The sequence below is a fragment of the Nestor notabilis genome, unplaced genomic scaffold (assembly GCF_000696875.1).
Source record: "Nestor notabilis isolate BGI_N333 unplaced genomic scaffold, ASM69687v1 scaffold1579, whole genome shotgun sequence".
Taxonomy (NCBI): domain Eukaryota; kingdom Metazoa; phylum Chordata; class Aves; order Psittaciformes; family Psittacidae; genus Nestor; species Nestor notabilis.
In genome coordinates this window covers 116052-135290 of record NW_009943055.1, presented here as the reverse complement: position 1 = coordinate 135290, position 19239 = coordinate 116052, and the positions used below count along the sequence as shown (strand labels likewise).

The following is a 19239-nucleotide window of genomic DNA, read 5'->3' as shown; positions in this document are numbered from 1 at the left end:
ACTAGTCAAATGTCTCCGGATCTATATACAGCTATATTTTTAAAACAAATATTAACTCACCAGGCTGTACAATTGAAAAAATAATTTAACTGTAATATAGAAATGGGCATTGTAATTTGATTTTGGAAGTTAACTTAAAACTATGGTTATGACTTCAAGTTAATTAAATGGTTCACGGCCCTTTTTATAGAGTAAGAGTATTTGCCTTAATAGTACCGTGTCAGATTGCATTTGGTTATTTTGTTACCTCAGCTGAGCGTAACATTTATCTCCTGTATTACTAAAAGCAGTGACTAGAGATAGAAGGAGCTAATGTTTTGATTAAGGCTTATTTTGATAAATCCCCTGAAGTGAAAGATGGAGCTTTTAATGACAGCTTAATCATGGGGAACTTTTGGGTTCTTTTTTTGGTGAAAGAGGCTTGGAATTAAACTTGGTGAAATTGCTGTTCTTTCTCTCTCTTAAAAATTACAAGACTTAGGTGTCCGCATTGGATAAAGTGGAATGGTTTCACATTACCATCTGTTACTGGGCATCTGTAAAAGTTTCTTATTGTATCCGTCCACTGAGTGTGTGGCTGTTTAAAGGCATTGCTTTTATAAAAGAATTGTCATTTCCCTTTCTACATTGTTGGCCAGAGTTTTAAAAATGGAATGCTATCTTTTTAACAGACCTGGAGTCCCCACATCTACCTGCTTTGTTCAGGTAGTTTCCTCCCATGGTGGACCATGTTGTGTATCAGTCCTCAGAGCTGAAGGTGTTGAGATAAGCTTGACCAATTCCTTCTAGACTCATATGTAGAAAGTAACCAAACAAAGCATATTCCCTTTAAACCCACCATTCCAAGCACAGATGTAAGATGAAAGCTCCGCTTTTTTCCACAACAGGGAAAGCTGGTTTACAAAGATAGTATATAGGAAGGGAAGGAAGGAAAACATGCTCATGTTTTATGGTTTCAGGAGGGTAGCATTTAGCCTCCTAATTGTTGCTCTTTCAAACATGGACAAACATCCTTCATACTGACGTTGGTGTTGGTCCTAAAGTTACTTAATATGTTATGGCTCTAAGTAAGTGGTCTTAACTTCTCAGTGCACTTTTCAAACAAGTGTCAAGAGAAACATACCCTTAAAAATCCAAGTGGAACATGTGTCTGGAGAACAGCAGAATATTTTTGGTTTCCTGGTATGCTAGAAGGTTAATAAACATAGCAATGTGTATGTAACTGTTGTTTGGAAACTATTGCAGTCACACGAAGTTTATTTATTTGAGTTGACAGTGAGTACTCTGATAACCTTGAAATGGTGAAGCAAAAGAAATTAAAGTGTCAAATTGAAACAGCTTCTGCAGCAGAAGCCAGGCCACATAATGGGAGGAGAAGACAAGGCTCCAATAATAATAATAATAATAATATAATTATCCTCCAACTCAGAAGTTCATTTTCAAAAGCAGTAATAAATGTGTTAATGGAGTTAGCAAAAGATTACATATATTGAGTCTGGGGTTCTCTGATGAGACATGCCAAAATACATCTTCTTTCCTACTTGAACTGTACAGAAGAAAGTATGCTTCAATTAAAAGCTGTGGGTCACCAAGACAAGTTGGGGACAGCACTTTCAATGGCATTGTGTTGTTAAGGATTAGCTGGTTAGTATGAATTAGTTTGATAGTTTCCATCATCATTTATCTATATTTAGAAATTGCTAATGGATTTCTGTGCATTATTTAAATAAAATTACAAGGCTGGTATAACCTTTTTTTTTTTTTTTCTTCTCTCCCCCAGAGTTGGTTCCTTCAATCATGAGTAACATGCTGAATCCAGATGCTATCTTTTCAAACAATGAAATGAGCCTGTCAGACATCGAAATTTATGGATTTGATTATGACTACACATTGGTCTTTTATTCAAAACATCTGCACACGCTGATCTTCAATGCTGCTCGAGATCTTCTTATTAATGAGCATCGGGTAAGAAAAATTAATGGAATAACAATAAACTGACGATTAAAGAGTATTATAAATAATTTCTAACTGAGAGGGACATAACTCTTTTTATGCCTTAGTCCTAGCTTGGCTCCCTTACAGCACATTTTGTACAACAGCTTCATATGAACCACACAATTCCTGGTTTATTCTCAGCTGCAGTTTTGAGCAGAGCACAATCTGTCAACTGTTAAGGAACAGAGGGATTTTTTTTTTTGTATTATTTTTTAATTTGGTGGTTGGTTTTTGGTTATTTTTTTGGTGTTTTTTTCTGATTGTCAATTATTGGAGTCTAATAAATAAGAAGCTTACAAAGTACCATTGTTCTGTTTTATGCATTGCTGTGAGCGCTGTGATTAGTTTCCATACAAAATACTTATAGCCTGGCTTCTCAGGAGGTCTTTGATTGCACTGTGTGCTTGTGAAGTGCTCTGTTATGTCCCCAGCGTTTCAGCTGAGTTAGCTGAAGGGGCAGCGCATGCAGTAATGCTGTAATCAGGCTGGATATAAGAGAGACCCAATGAAGTGTTCACCTCCGTAGTCCTCTAAGAGGGAGCACTGCCCTGTCACCTCACCAAGCAGCATGTTTACCTCGGTGACTAGTTGACATCCCAGCATCTTGGAGTTGCTTGTTGTGTAGTTTAGGGATGGGATAAGTTACTGTGTGTCATGAAGCTGGAGGCGGATGGGAAAGATGGGTGACTTGAGAAGCTGAAGGTATTGCTATTCAGGGAAAAAGACTGAAGAAAATGTGGACAGAAAGAGGCAAAGTTTATTGGACTGCAGGACTTGCAGAAAAACACTCCTGCAAAAGTATTCCACAGAGTAACTTAATTAATAAAACTGCTTGTGTATTTTATATAACCTAAATCTGAATGGGTGGTGTTATTCTACTTTTGGATTTGAATCTAAAGGTTAGGAGCTATATATAAACATCTATAAATATCACTGGAAGAACAAACAAAACTTGATGGGTGCTACAAGCATACACAACTTGATCCCTCTGAGATGTTGGCATGTCTCGGCAGCAGTTTCTGTAGGATGTGTAAATATACTTTATTAAAGCTACATGGTTCTTGCAAAAAAACCCCAGTTTAACTGTAGGAGTCAAGATTCAAACTCTGCTCTGTCTTTACTACTTGAATGCATTAGTGTAGTAACTTTCCAGTTTGTCTCAATTAAATTCTCTTGAGTTGTAGGAAATGAAGCTGTGATTACTTTTTGAGACAGATTATTGATATATATCATCTCCTGTTGGAATTTATTGAGGGACAACAGTTTTTATTAATGCTCTCTCTGTAGCTTCTTATGCTATTAATGTTTTCCTTCCCTCTAACATTAGAAAAACTTCTAGATAGTATTGCCCATTATGACTGTCACAGTCAGCCTAAAAGATAGCCAATTTTGGTCATGGCGGTATGAGGTAATTCATCAGAAACTGCAAAATGTGGTGTAGAAAGCAAGGAATTTTGAAGTGTGTCCAAGAGAATAAACATCAATTTAATGCTAATCTCAGAAGTGGCAGAAGGCGTTGAATGTAAAGTTTTGCTCTTGGGCTTATTTCTTTCCTAATGTATGGGCCTTGTGCCACCTTATCTGGACTGCTGATTCAGTCCAGATACAAGTATCCCTACCCAAGAGTAAGGTAAGCAAACGGTGCAATTTTTTTATCATTTCTTTTTTTGTTTGGCTTGTAAGGAAGCTTTGATTTGTGTGCCAAGGTAAGCTCAAATTTTTTTCTCATGCCTGCTGGCACGTGTGCAAAATGACAGCCCTCTAGTAGTGAGAAGTAGGAAAGTCAAGTATGCAGAAATTTGAAAAAGTCAGAAATAAATTTCCTTCTTTGTGATTGATCACATTCTGTATCTTCCTCTGATGTTTTCACTTCTCTCTTCTGCTTCATGTTCCCTGGCCAAATCTACAAATCTTCCCAACCCATCTGTAAGCTTTTGATGCTGTCCTTTATTCAGATCAGTAGCTTCACCCATGTTTTCTGGAAGTGGTAGTGGGGCTGATAGTTCAGAAGTCAGCAGAAAGGAGTATTTTCTTTAACTCTAGATGCCTGTGTCTGGTACAAGCACAGTCTACCGCAGTTGCAGAGCAAATCCTCTTCAGCATATGTAAAAACTTTGTGGAGAAATTGATATTTATTAGTTTTCCTGTAAAAGTAGCTACAGCCTCTGTTGAAGCTGTATAATATACTTTTTTTGACTGAACGCTTGTAAATCAGCCCTCTATGTATGGAGACTGCTGTAGGGAAGGTGGAGACTGTGCCTGAGATTCATTTGTCAAGTTCTAAGATGGCTATGCCTGCGGGAGGGAAATCAAGATTGCCTCTCACTTCGTTAATCAAAGAAACTACAGTTTTCTCAAGCCTTGTCAGAAATGACTGAAGCATTTTACCTTTTAAAAACAAATTAACAAAACCCTTAGCCCAAGGCAAACACCTAACGTATCTTTTCTTCATGGCTAACCTATGCTTAAAGCAGGCCAAAATTACAATGGGCTTGTGCTGAAGAATATTGAAAAACTCTAATATGAGTATGAGCTACCTATGCAGTCATTCAATTCACATGCATCTCTAAACAGTCTTACAAATGCTGTTCTGGGTAGATACAGTTGGATCACTGTGGTGGTCTTCTGACATGACTCACCCTGATGATGTTTAATGACCAGCTTGCTTTCAGGATCTGATCTTTGTGACACACTATACCTTGAGGAAAGTCCCTGTGGGGAAGCATGGCTTCCCCAGGAAACATCAGCTGTTGTGAATTCTCTTCTTCCTTCCTCCCCATCTGTGTTTATTTGTAGTGCATTGTATCTTTATAAACACCTCTGGGGTCTAAATTTCAAACTCGCCAATCTAAGATCAGGAGTATGATCTGCACTGAGGGAGTTAAAACAGACAGTTGTGCTGCTGTTATTTCTTGAGAATGACAAAGATTTGGGTTTTTCTGCTGTTAATATTGATGATGTATTGCTTTTTTTTTTTTTTTTTTTTTTTCCCCCCAGTAGAAGTGAACAGTAAAGTTCAGGTATCTCTGTAAATTATGGCATGTTCTTGGGTTTCTAGTTGGAAGGTTGAGTTGGAAACTGTCTTCATATAGTTTGTTTCTTGGGGAATCTTCACAATGTAAGATAACACAGCATTAAATTTTAGGAATTTAAGAAAATTTAGTTTGCTCTCAAAGGTGTATATATTAAAATAACCTTTTGAACAAAAGGCTAATGTGTGGATATCCAACTTTAGGTACTGTGCTTGACTTAGATTTAAAACAATGACCTTGCATTTTGGAAAAAAAAATGACTTGTCTTGCACTGAACATAGATTCCTGCAAAACTCGCCAACCTATCAAAAAACCTCTTCATTACTAGTGCAAATGAGCAGCATACAAAATGTAGGCTTTAAAATTCTGTAGAAAAAGGTTTTTAGTTGTTGTTACAGATTTAAAATCAAGTCATTGCTCTCTTTTCTTAGTACCCTGCAGAAATAAGAAAATATGATTATGATCCCAACTTTGCAATCAGAGGACTTCATTATGATGTGCACCGGGTATGTATAAATAACTTTGTGATGAGTTATCTACTGCTGAGAACCTAGCCAAAGAAAATAAATCGGGCTTTTAAGTCTTCTGATTTCTCACTCTGCATTGAAGTGAGTGATTTTTGTTTCGTATTTTTCTCTTAAGTAGGAAATGTTTTGGGTGCTTGCTTTGATGACAGAAGACAACTTAGAGTGCAACACAATAAAACTAAGCAGGCATCTGTTAGTAGGAGGAGTGTTTCTTCATGACTTAGCTCAGGTCACTGGACAATGTTTCCTTGGTGATTTTGCAAGCCCTGGGTAAAAGCCATTGACAGAAGCTATATGAAGGAAGTTGAAGCAAATGTGCTCACGCGTTACTGAGTTAGAAAGGTTATAGATAAAATTGCTTTGATTTTTATTATTTCATGTCGAACAGTTGATGTGATAAAAACTGATTTTTGTTTTTCTTCCCTGCAAGGCATTATTAATGAAGATTGATGCTTTTCATTATATTCAGCTGGGAACAGTTTATAGGTGAGTAAAATTATTTCCTATTTATAATAAAAACTTATCTGCGTATTTTTTGAGTCTCTTAGTTGCATTTATTAGTGTACATCTTAGGTTCGCATTGGGAACAGTGCCCTGACAAGCTCAGACATGAATTAACAGTATTACTAGCAAGGGGGTTTCTTTGCACCTTGGGGCTACACAGAGGTGTGTGCACAAGGTTTCGTGACTGATACAGTACAGCTGGCTCCCCAGTTCAGAGCTGGGGAAGTTGGCAAGCTGGTTGGTCACATAGTGCTGACTCACTTTGTTTCCGGCTGTTAAATTGTGCTGAAAGACATCTAAAAATACACTGATGACTTCTCTGCTGTTGCTTTCTATGTAAATAATGGTTACAGAGTGCCCGTTAGCATGACTTTGGTGTGGTTGTATCGATACTTGAGAGGTCTTTGCTGTGTTTGCACAGAGCTTTTAAGTCTGGACACATCAACCTCATCATGCTTGCGGAATGGACCACAACTGCTTTGTGTTCTCACAGCCTGACACTTTTTGGGTTTACTGAACTGATGTTAAATGGGAAATTTCTGTGCTGTGCGTTGTTACGTGATACAGGCATGCCGTGTGTGATCTTTGACAGGAGAGTTTTTAGTATGGCTTAGTTTGCTGTAATGAAACAGTACACGTTTGACTGACGTGAATACCACACTTGCTACCAGATTTTCAAGTAAATAAGAAGCCTAAGCACCTTTCTTGGTATCATTAGACAAAAAGTTTTCTTTTGAGGCCAAAAGATAATGCAACCTTGAAGTGATTTACTATGGGGGACTGTATATGGTAATATGAAATGATGGTCATGCGCTCATTACTTTCATTTGCTAGTCAGGCAGATAGGTAGATGATTCAGCCATAGTCATTGATTTGTTCTTTTATGGGTTAGTCTGAGATGCCCTTTGGGAAAGAGGAGAGGAAGGCAAGGAAAATGAAAGAGGAAAAAAGATGGCATGGTCCAGCATTAGCCTCATACGGTCAAGATAGTACCTATCTAAAGCTGCCAAAAGAATGTGTTCTGTACGTATCATCAGAGTGCGAGTGAAACTTTATACCACTTATATGTGCTGGTGTAGAGTAATTAATGTATGTTTCAACTGACAAAACCTGTTCCTGTGGTTTTCAAAGGAATGATTTATGCAGGCCTCCGAGGGAACCAGAGAACTCAGTGTGAAGGTCACTGGTTGTAACATTCATTTTAAAAGGCTGCCACATTATTACATGTTTCACTGTGAAAAATGCTAGTTTGCTAGATTAAAGGCTAGGTGAAGTAATCAGGGCTACATTTATCTGTAGAGGTATGTAGCAGAAATACTAAGATTGTAATGAGTGGAAACATGTATGTATCTCTGGTGGAGGGGCTGCGGGGGCACTCACCACCTCCCTCACCTTGCAGGGGAATTAAATTTGAGAAGTGGTGGAATCATCATCCCTGGAAGTGTTCAGAAAACATGTAGATGAGGCCCTTAGTGACATGGTGTAGTGGTGATTTGGCAGTCCTGGGGTAATGGCTGGACTTGATGATCTTAAAGGCCCTTTCCAATCTAGTTGATTCTATGAGAGCATCAGAAGAAGTGCTTATAGAAGGGACAAAAGGATGGCATGAGTTGATGGTGCCTGGATCAGTTGGTCATCAGATTATCATCACATCTACATGCTGTTTCTCCAAACACCTGTATGGGCATGGGGGGAGCAAAAAATGGGCTGAAAGCTTTGACAGATGTCGTTGAGAAGGGTAGTGGTAAGACTGGAATTGTATAGTGACCTGGCAGAGAAGATGAATGGGAGGTGAGTCCATCAGCAGTGTTGCCTTATGACTTAGAGTGGGGCAGAATGAAGAGCTAGATGATCACAGCTGCTGTCAAATCCTAGTACTAAATGCACATCCAAAGCCAGAACATGACGACCAATCAAGAAAACTCTAGAGAGGTGTTGAGATTTGTTGGAGAGCTGGTGTCCCTTGTTCTCTGCATGACCCAAAGTAATTCTGGATGGAACCACTAAGCCACACATCTTGGTATGTGTAAGTGTATGTAAGAGCAAGAACGGAAGCTACATTTCACTCAATGCTTTATCTTAATTTTGTTTAAAATGAGATTACCTTTCTCTTCTCTGCCAACATGGAGCTTTGCTGTCAGTTGCTGTATGTCTGTAGTTCTTAGTTTTAACCTTCTATGTGTTCTGTATGTTTGTAAGTCAATTATACAGCTGACAGTAGCAGGATTTGACCAGGCATACAGTTTCATTTGCACTGAGAGGTGTAACCAGTTCTGGTATCCCTCTGACAATACACATCTCCAAGAGCAGTAGTGGGAGCACTGCTGTAGATGAACTGTGATGCTTTTAGTGCATCTGTCAATGCTGTCAGTCGAAATTTGTAGTTGTACAGATGGAGTGTACTGACTGTGAGCAGGATGCTATTTTGAACAATGCTTCAAGTAATCTTAAATTTTGGGAAACAGAACTGTTGATACACTTTAAAAAAAATTCTTATTTTTTTAAAGGTTGTATTTTTCTTTCCCTTGAGTCTTCAAGGTCATGCTGCAGAATAATCTGATTTAAACACTATCACATCATCAGTACTGTATGAAACAAAAGCAGAGTGAGGAATTACTGTGTTAAGAAGCTGGAAGCTTTAACTAGTACTCAGAAACCCTTAAGGCATGGTTTCAATTGAGACTAATTAGCTCTTTTCCTGTAAGAAAGTAAAAAGGACTTAAAATTGGAATGCATTCCATGTGCCTGAGCCTGTTAAAAAGTTACTTGTTCCATAAAGAAAGATGCTTTTTCAAGATACGGACTAAAGTGTTCCTATGACATTATTAGTATTTTAATAAGCTCCAGATCTGGTAAGATGTCAGACTTTCACTTGGTAATTACGTCAAGATTTTAATCTGACTTTTGAACTAAAGTAGGTGTTGTTTTCCAGAGGCCTCAGTGTTGTCCCAGATGAAGAAGTCATTGCAATGTATGATGGCTCCCATGTCCCTTTAGAACAAATGAGCGACTTTTACGGAAAGGTAATACCACCAACTGCTCTTCAAAACTATTTTATTTTGGGAGGGGAGGGATAGTGGTGATTGCCTTTTGTACCTGTTCTTACTAGCAGTTGTGTTTTCTCAATACATGATTGACTTACAGTGCTAGATGTGAAGTTTGCTCTCTAAAATGACAAATATATTTTCTTTCTCCTGCTTGCTGTTGTTTCTTCTTTCACTGTTCCCTTGCCCAGTTATACAGACCGAGAAGTGGAACATAACAAAATCAAATGACTTGCACAGCAAGTCTGATAAAGGCTGGGAAATGAACCGTATCTGGTGCCTTTCCCTGGTTATGTACTTCTTCCCAGTGGTCTAATGGCTTAGCTGATATAGCAGCAAGTAAACGTATGGAGGCATCCCTTGCATACAAGCTGGCAGAGTTGACTGTAAGAGGATTTGACAAAAGAAGAATGATAAAAGATAAAGCTTTTAAGTTTAGGATTTCGCTTTGTGGGAAAAGTTGGTCTTGCTGGTAGGTTCCTTTCTCTTTCCCAGATGAAGAACGGTGCTGTCTTTTCAGTAGAAACCAGGTTTATTTTACCCCCTTTGCTTATGGATGTTAATTCCATGTTGACACAAAAGGCCCTTTGTGCCGTGGAGCATTTTGTTCTCGCGCTTGTTCTTATTTTGAGGATCTGAACTTCGAATTCCCAAGTCTGGTCTCTGCAGCAGTTCTGAATATTGCCTTGACATTCCCTATGGGGTGCCTTGGTCTCTGCAGGTCTATGCTTTATTTGATAGTGGCAGGACAAAAGGCCATGGGCACAAACTGAAACACAGGAGGTTTCCAGTGAACATCAGGAAGGCCTTTCTTTACTGTGAGGGTGACCGAGCACTGGAATAAGTTGCCCAGGAAGGTTGTCTCCATCCTTGGAGATTCAGAAGCCATGTGGACAAGGTCCTGAGCAACTGGCTCTAGGTGGTCCTGCTTGAGAAGGGAGGTTGAACAAGATGATGTCCAGAGGTCTCTTGCAACCTCAACCATTCTGTATTTCTGTGGTCTTGACCAGTGTGCTGTCTTGGGCTAGTTGCTTTAAGTCTCCTCTTCTTGAGAAGTATTTGGTTTGTATTTGCTCTTGTATGAGATTCTCTACTTTTGTGAAGCAAGTATGCTTACAGCTGTGGTAGACTAGAAATCTTTTCTTCTGTAACCTCATTACTGTAGATTCTTACAATTTTTTATCACCTCTTTTCAAGGATGTAAGTTGTTTTGTAGTCCTAATCAGTATTCCCCTTATTAAAAAGAAAAAAGAAGATAACAAAACCTCCACTTCATCACACTACCCAGTGCCTCTTATTTTTAGAAATGCAGACTTCCAGTGAAGGTCTCCAAGTCCTTCTCTTGACTTCTAGCTAAGCACTCTCGTTTTTATGTTTATGAATTTAAATATTGGTCTTAAGAGTAAAGCATGATGATTAATTCTTAAAATAAAGCAAACACTTTTGTTGCAGATATTTTATAAAAAAAAATCTGTTAGTTCAAAAAGCATCTAAAGCAATGAGAACAGTTATGGCAAAAGCTGAATATCTGCAACTAAGCTGAAGTGCTTCTACTGAATGAATGGAAGTGTTATAATCTGAGAAACACCTGTGTTTTCTTCTCTTTTCTTCCCACCACTATAGAGCTCACAAGGAAATACAATGAAGCAGTTCATGGATATATTTTCATTGCCAGAAATGACACTACTTTCTTGTGTGAATGAATACTTTCTGAAAAACAACATAGACTATGAGCCCGTTCATCTGTACAAAGATGTGAAGGTACTAGCTTTAAAGATTTAGGTAAACCTCTACATTTGTGTGTCTTCTCCCTGAGCTCTTCAGGAAGCTTCAAAGTGGTGTGTCAGCTCCACTGAAATACCTCAACTCTATGTTTTGTAGAGAGTAACTATTGCAATGTGACCATGAAAACGTAAGTAAAATGAAGGTAGACCTTGGAAAAGAAACAGAATAATCTGAAATTTGTTGTAAATGTGATGTTGCTCTTTTTGTAGGTTTGAGGGGTAGATGGGGGAAAGTGAAGAAGCTGTTGTATGTCAATAAAGTTTCTTTTGATTGTTATTAAATGTATACTTTTTCACTGGGGGGAATTATAAGAGGAGGCTATAGGGAATTCCAGTTCAGAGCTATCAGTTGTACTGCCTCTGTATATTCACTTGTATATGATCATTTGCTGTCTCTTGCTTTTGGCGTATCTATTTTGTGTGTTTTCCTCATTCAAAAGAATGTAGTAATAATGACTAGAGTAATTTGACCCTCTTGATTCCTCAGGATATATCCTGCAGAGGAGACAATTTTGTGCCATAGCTGTTTAAGAATAGAAGAGGTTATGCCCAAGTTGATGGTATTTGTCTGCACAGGGTTTCCGTCCAGGAAACTTTTGACCTCCAGAATAATCTTCCCTTCTGCATATGGTTATAAAGAGTCAGAAGGCTAGTTCTTGTGGTTTCTGCTGAACTGTTGGTAGAAACTTCTGTACTGCTCAGCATTACCACATTTTGGAAGCCCTATGAGAGGCATTTTTTGAGGATTTCTAGGACATGCCCCATGTAAGTACCAAAATGGCAGTAGTGCTGTCCTAAACAGAGCTGGTACGGAGCTGGCTCAGAAGAGATGCCAAATGCCTTCAGAGCGCCTTATGAGTATTTTGCTTAAGCATTTAGCTTCTTTCATCTGTTCATAAATTTCTTTTTCAAATAACTAGGGCATTTGTGAGTAATCATAATCTAAAATCTGACTTAAAGCTTTTGGGTTTTTTGCAAGAGGAAAGGAATGTGTTCTGCTCCGCAGGTCATTGGTAATCTGTGATGACTCTGCTTCTGCAAAGGCCTTTCACCCCACTTCACCCTTCTGAGTACCCTTTCATAGTTGTGTAAAACAGCCCCTCTGCTATACAGCTTCATACTTCCCAAAATTATGAAGTTAGTTTCTTGGAGGACAGGCTTACTCTTTGTTTGGTGGTGACATATATATCATGAAAATCACACGGCATTTCTATAAAGTTGAATGTAATTCAGAGAAAGGAATTGTTTTAACAAACAAATTACTACTGCTATGCAGTGAGCACTGTTTTTTATACTTGAAAAGATTTTTCATTTCTGTGGTTCTCTGTTGCTTTCCTGGCAGGATTCAATCCGGGATGTCCACATCAAAGGAATAATGTACAGAGCAATTGAAGCAGATATTGGTAAGTACTAGTGGGATCATCTATCAAACCTTTTTTCACTGATTGTATAATCATCTTTCTGACATCCTTATTTAAGATTACAAGTTCTAAATTTTAAATCTTGAAAGAGTTATTTGACTTGTTTAAGGTGCCTTTGTTAAGTATAACCTCATTGTTCTGAACCTTTAGTTGAATGCAGAGAAAATTCTTGTGGAAAAACTTTTTCGATTAATACTGTATTTTCCTCAATCCTCACAGAGAAATACATCTGCTATGCTGAACAAACTCGTGCGGTGTTAGCAAAGCTGGCTGATCATGGCAAGAAGATGTTTCTCATCACAAACAGTCCCAGCAGCTTTGTGTAAGTGAATAGTTGTTTGCTGTATGCATTTCTAAAGGATGGGGAGGATGAGGTTCTCGAATGTAGTTCGTTGTGTTGCACAAATAATTGCACTTCTGTTACGCTTCACTGTTAATATCCCTTTGTACTTTTTAGGGACAAAGGCATGAAGTTCATAGTTGGCAAGGACTGGAGGGATCTCTTTGATGTGGTCATTGTACAGGCTGATAAGCCAAACTTTTTCAATGATAAGCGAAGGTGGGTATTTAGTCAGTAAAAACTTACTAAAGCAGCTTATTCCGTATAAGGCTATAGAGCATGTTACAAAATACTTCAATTTGGATGCACTGTAAAATGAAATCATATTTGATGAAATCCTGTTTAAGGTCATTACAGAATGCAGCAACACCCAATTCTGATGTCCAAATATTTACCTGAGAAAGTTTCAGCGGCTATTACAGGCCTTCTGGACTGAGTTAGGGTCACAGAAGCAGTTTCTAGCATCTTAGCTTTAAAGTTGGTGAAGCATGTTCCTTTCTTAATAAACCTGAGAATTTTTGGTGCCTTTCAGAATCGGCCCTTATCTGGAAATGTCTTTCATTGCTTCTGGGTTTTTTTAAGTCACACATGATATTTAAAGGGCAGACTAGCTGACAGACTGGAGTATTTGGACTAGTTGCTTCACTAGGTAAACACATTTGTAATGCATATGCACTACTCTCACACTTGAAAAAGACCTATTCTTGTATGTGTACTTATGATTTGAATGTGAGACACAGGGAGGTGGAATTCCACCCCCCTCCCCTTTATTTGTTTTTTCATTTAGTTGTAAAAAGAACCTTGCAGTACATCTTGCCCCAGTCCTCTGCCTCCCTCAGTTTTTCAGTTGTACAGAATGAGGTATTGGGCAAAATTTTTACACATCTTCACTTTTTTGCTGTTTTCTCCTTAATGGCAGACAATTCACACTGTTTCTTCCCACCTCTCTGGGATACCTGCCTTAGTTTTCAGTGGTTGTTCTCAAACTCCTTTATAAATGTCATAGGTATACCAGATAGATGCATTGCATTGCACTAGCTAAAGTGGAAGTTTTGAAGCTTTGCTTTTTCTCTCTATTACAAAATGGCCAGATGCTAAAGAGCATGTTTTGAAAGATCAATATTTTTTATTTTAAAATTTTAATTCCCTTCTAAAAAGTGATGGAATTTCTACAGCAATGTAACAATTGTATATAATTCTGTTCTAGACCCTTTCGGAAGGTGAATGAAAGGGGAGTATTGCTTTGGGACAAAATTCACAAGCTGCAGAAAGGTCAGATTTACAAACAGGTATGCTTTCAGTAAACTCTTTTCAATTCAAATTTAATACCTATTTCCTAGAATCCCAACCTTCTTTAGATATAAAGGCTTCTAAAAAGTAGATATGCTTTTTAACAGAGTTATTTTAATAATCGAAGTGGTACGAATTCATTGTTGGTATTGTATATCTGCAGCTTACTTGCTTCTTGAAGTGATAGTATTACTGAAACTGCTTGTAAAATTTGGAATTCATGATAAATAAAGCGAGGATAAGATTCTTGATGTGAAAATATTTTCAGGGGTGTACTAAATTCCTTTTTCAGCCTGTGAAGGTGCGGGTGGCACGTTGCTGCAATGTACATGTCATTGTTTCTGCAGGGTAACTTGTACGAATTTCTGAAGCTTACTGGCTGGAGGGGCTCTAAAGTTCTCTACTTTGGTGATCACATTTACAGTGACTTGGCAGTAAGTAGTTTACTTTCCCAAAATAGGATAAAAGACAAGGTTTTTTGTTAATTTTCCACTCTTCCTCCCAGTTATTCAATATAACATACTTTAATTTGAGATTTCTAAATGCACCAAAAGTCTGAGTTGGTAGTTAAGCCATATTGCTTGTCTTGCAGTGAAGAAAATTAGTGCTGACCCTGTTTTCCGCCTGACTTGTAGCATTTAACTTGTTTACAAACTGCGCTCAGGAACGTGTGGGTTTGTATTCCTGATCCAGATACTGGTTGTATCGGATGTAACATTGAGTAAATATATTTGGATAGATATCCAAACATACAGGATATGGCTGATTTGGATGACATTTACTACCAGGTGTAATATGAGCTGAATGAACTTCTGTTTTCAATGCAGGAGGCAACTTCCTGTCACTAATCATAAACTTCCTTCCTGGGATCTTGCTATGGTTTTCAGCCCCTATGCAGGCATTTTTTACTACCTGATGAGCAAATGCACTGTTAACTGTTACTTTAGAGTAAGCAACCACCACTTAACTCTTTTGTAATTGATGGCATATGAATGCCTGGATGTGACTTAGCACTGCCAAGCTGCGGTAACAGGTTTCAGCAGCAGCAGATGGTAACATTTTTGTCCCAATCTGCTTTTAAAAAGAAGAGTAGTTTTGGGTGCTTCAGAAGGCTGAGGGCCAAAGGAAAGAGGATGCAGCTCTGTTCTTCTCTGGTACAATGGAGGAGAGAGCACAGGTAGCAGCTGCCTTGTGCTGTATTTGTCAGGAGGAGCTTGAAGAGCTGGGGGTCCTGATAGGACCCTTCTGTCAGACGAGTGTATATGTAAGTACCAGAAACCCAACACATGGTTTCCTCCAGATAATTCTGACAGCAGCAGAGGTCTTGTCTACAAGAGGAATTTACTTCTGTTTGTTCTAAACCTAATGAATTAATGTTTATTTGCAAGTGCTCATATGTTTTCTCCCTCTCTCTTTAAAAATGTGGCTTTTGAAGCTTATTCTGAAATTAAATTCTGTTGTGTAGCACAGTTAAGTCCCACTGTTTACTGTTTCTGTTTATGTATAATCAGCAATTAAATTAGTGCCCCTTTGGGATAAACAATGGTCAAACTCTTCAGTTTTTAAGTATTTCTTTTGAAGACTAATACTGGTATTTTGTAATTCTTGGTAAATAGGATTTGACCCTGAAGCATGGCTGGCGCACCGGCGCAATTATCCCAGAGTTACGATCAGAGATTAAAATTATGAACACAGAGAAGTACATTCAAACCATGACCTGGCTTCAAACCTTGACAGGATTACTGGAACACATGCAGGTTTGTTCTCTCTCTCTGTGTGTAATCGGCTCTGTACAGCAGAAGAGACACAGCCATTTCTAAATACTAGACATTGACGTTGCAAGTGCTTTCTCTCTCATTAAAGTTCACCAGTTTGACTGTAGATAAATAAATGCAATTATTTGTGTGGCTAGTTAATAAGAATTTTGTCAAAATATTGTCTCCTTCCTCCACTGGTCAGCCTGGATTTATTCCTGCTTTCACTGTTTAAAATGCACATGGGTAACTTCTGTATGCTGGTCTCTAAAGCATTGCTCTTGTCCTGTTAGCTGATAAAGGTTTAGTAATGGAAGGCCTCATTTATGAGGGCATCATTAGTTACCTGTTACCCATACTTTACATTCCAGGTTCACCGTGATCCTGATTCACAAATGATTTTAGAAGAATGGAAGAAGGAAAGAAAGGAAATGAGGTAAGGTGCCGGAGATGAAGAATTTGCCATATGCTTCATGGTAGCCAGGTGTTCTATGTGATGTCCTCCAGAGGTCTCTTCATAATTTTTCTCTATCACTGATTTTATATTGCCAGGTAGTTATAGACCTGCAGTTACCTGTGTAAAGCAATATTCTACCTGTATCTTGTGCACCTATTCTCCCTTCTGACCCTTTGTGCATATGAACCCCTTTTCCATGTTCCCCTTTGGAACAGATGTTAGTCTTCTGCATGAAAGGGTAACATCATATTGATGATGTTGTTGATATTACAATTGATATACAATTGATGATATTGTTGCTATTGATTACTCAGCTTTACTTCTGCATGATTAAATATGTGTTTCTGTATGAAGACTTGTGTCTTCAGGTTTTTTTAGATGATTTCTTCAGATTACATACAATACATATTAGAGTATGCAGGAACTGGGCTCTGCACTAGACGGGATATAGCAGTGGACTCATCACAAAGATAAGTTATAGGGCTAAAACTCCTAAAAGTCTGCTACTATGAAGGAGTAATCCCTAAATGCAAAGTGTGTGAAGTGCACAGCTGGCAAGGCTGGCAGCTGTACCACCAGCAGCCTTCTCGAGAAATGAGGAAGTAAATGAAATGGGAATTATACTTGGCAGTGACTAATAGCAGAAGTTAAACTGAAGTTAATTCCAAGATGTGTTTAAGCTTCTTGTGTACATTAAGCCAAATCTTCACTTTATTTTTTCTTTTTTTAAAGTTTATCTTTGGGACAAAAGATGCCATTAGGATTTAGATGAAGGCGAAAGTTGTCTTTCACTATTTCTGGGATAAAGAAAGCTTGAGACATAGTGTTTCTCAAGTCAGAAGCAACTTATCACTGGTTTTAGTGGGAGAAGTGTGAAGCTCTTCTCTTCAGTACTGTGATTGCTAGATCTAGGCTACATATATGCAAGAGAGGCAAAAAATTCTTGTGTTGCGTTTACTTGTGTTGAAGTGCAGTGTCAAGAGAATAATGCATGGAACAGACTATAGGAACTGCTTGCTTTAGGTTCTGGATGCTAGCTGGTAAGGAGATGTGTGCAGCTATCTTCATTCTTTTTGGGTGTTGGTTTTTTTTTGTGACAGGGAGATGAACAGGAATTTCTTCAATGCACAGTTTGGAAGCTTATTCAGAACTGATGAGAATCCAACTTATTTCCTAAGACGTCTCTCTAGATTTGCGGATATCTACATGGCATCGCTGAGTTGTCTCTTGAACTATGAGCCTGATTACACGTTTTATCCAAGAAGGACTCCTTTGCAGCATGAACTTCCTGGCTGGTCAGACCAGCTGTACACTGGTACCTTCAGAATACCTTTCCTACAGGAGACAGTTCAGATCAAATAAACATTCAGCAGCTTCTCTTTAAAATGGGCAAAAACATAATCTGTTTTGAATGTACATGTATTTTATTTAAGTCACTTAAATCTGTTATCTTGATTTAAACGTAATTCATACTTGTTCTCATAAGCGTTGTACCTATTTTCTGCTCTCCTGCTGGGAGATGTAAAAACTCATCTTAAATACAGAAGAGATGATGGACTGCCAAAACTGTAGTGGGCTGGGAGGGAGGACACATCTGAGGGGGAAGGACTGGTGGTGTTCTGGGGTGGTTGGTTTTGTTTGTTCATTGGAAATTTCAATCTGCAGCCTTGTGGATTACAACGAAATACCTGTACTCTCTGTTCTGGCCCTGTTCAGCACTCCAGCTGGAGCCTCTAATGGATCTTGGCACTGAAAAGCTTAAATCCAGTATTAGTAATTCAGTGATACACAGTTAGCAGCCAGTTTACAGTGAGACTGAGAGGGATGGTGTGTATGCATTTTAACTTTTTCTTGCTGCCGTAGCTAGAGCCTTACCTGTAACTGAACTAACCACTGTGGTGGTGGTGTGGCTCTGCTGCACTGCGGTGATAACAGTACTGGCGGCTCAGGCTGAGGGGCTTTTTCTCCTCTCTCTGCAGTTTCTGTGCTTGTAATGTCTGTGCTTGGCTGTAGGTGGACCTCAGCCTAAAACTGAAAGTGAGAGTAACTTGCGCTGTTTCAGCTTCCTCTTGTTAACTTTTCCTTTCGTTAAATTTTATTTCTTTTTAAATTTCAGAAGACTTTAAATATTTACTCTTGTGTACTAAGGCCATTTCATGAGGTCTTGCATTTTGCATTTCAAAGCGGAGACAGATCTCTGTCAGGCTTAAGAATGAGCCTAAATGCTGCTTTTTAAAATCTTAAGTGTCTTACAGTGGTATGTAATGTGGTTTTTGCTGTTCCCTAGAAGAGAATGTATTTCATATAGCCTTCAGTAATGGACTTTTACACTCAAAAGTAAACACGCACAATGGGTAAATGAGTTAAAAGACAAAATAAGAAATGAGAAAATGAAACCCAGAGTTTACTGATGCCCTTTTTTTAGCTTAAACCCTGAAAACTGAACTGGGGGCGGTGGACGGTTTGCATCAAGCAAAATAATGGTGGTGGTGCAGTTTAGAATTTTTATGGAATTACTGAAATTGCAGGTAATGCGTGAACACAAACTCTGGGTACAATATGTGTTCCAAAGATGTGAGCTGAAAAATGTCTATTTTGCACAAGGAAAACATCTGTTGATGTGTTTCCTCAAAGAGGCACTTTATGGAACTGCTATATAGTTGTTTTTAAATGAGGATGCTTTCCTTTCTCTGCATCCAAAGGAATTTTTGTTGTTTTTCTTTAACTGGTGCTTCCCACCCCAGCCATATTAGAGGGCAGAATACGATTAATATTTTTTCAAACTTTAGTTACTAAAGGCTCTGTTTTTAAACATGTACTTAAAATATATAGCATTTGGAATTCATCGTTTTGGGATATCGCTTGCTTCCTACCGTCATTGTCAGGTAAACGAACTTTTGGTGACCAAAAGTTTTCTTGTTTGTTTTACTTTTGTTGTTAATCTCTCTGTATCACGTGCAAGTACCTGTACGAAATTTCTTATGCAGTACCTCCCGTATTTTTGAAAGCATATTTGCAAAGTAATGAATGTATTCTACTCTAGCCTGCACAATTTCATAAGTAGTTTTCCTGTATTCTTGAAATCAGTCTG

The 19239-nt window shown here is 38.4% G+C and overlaps 1 protein-coding gene across 1 annotated transcript; it reads left to right on the top strand.

The window, feature by feature from the left end:
• The first annotated feature begins 1785 nt into the window (after window positions 1–1785).
• On the top strand, window positions 1786–17510 carry NT5DC3 (5'-nucleotidase domain containing 3). Its single transcript, XM_010021692.1, has 13 exons — window positions 1786–1965; window positions 5459–5533; window positions 5985–6040; window positions 8991–9081; window positions 10726–10863; window positions 12229–12289; window positions 12527–12629; window positions 12765–12866; window positions 13855–13936; window positions 14285–14371; window positions 15554–15694; window positions 16063–16127; window positions 17249–17510. The coding sequence occupies exons 1-13, from the start codon at window positions 1798–1800 to the stop codon at window positions 17508–17510; spliced, it is 1431 nt and encodes a 476-aa protein (XP_010019994.1). The 5' UTR covers window positions 1786–1797.
• The last annotated feature ends 1729 nt before the right edge of the window (window positions 17511–19239 follow it).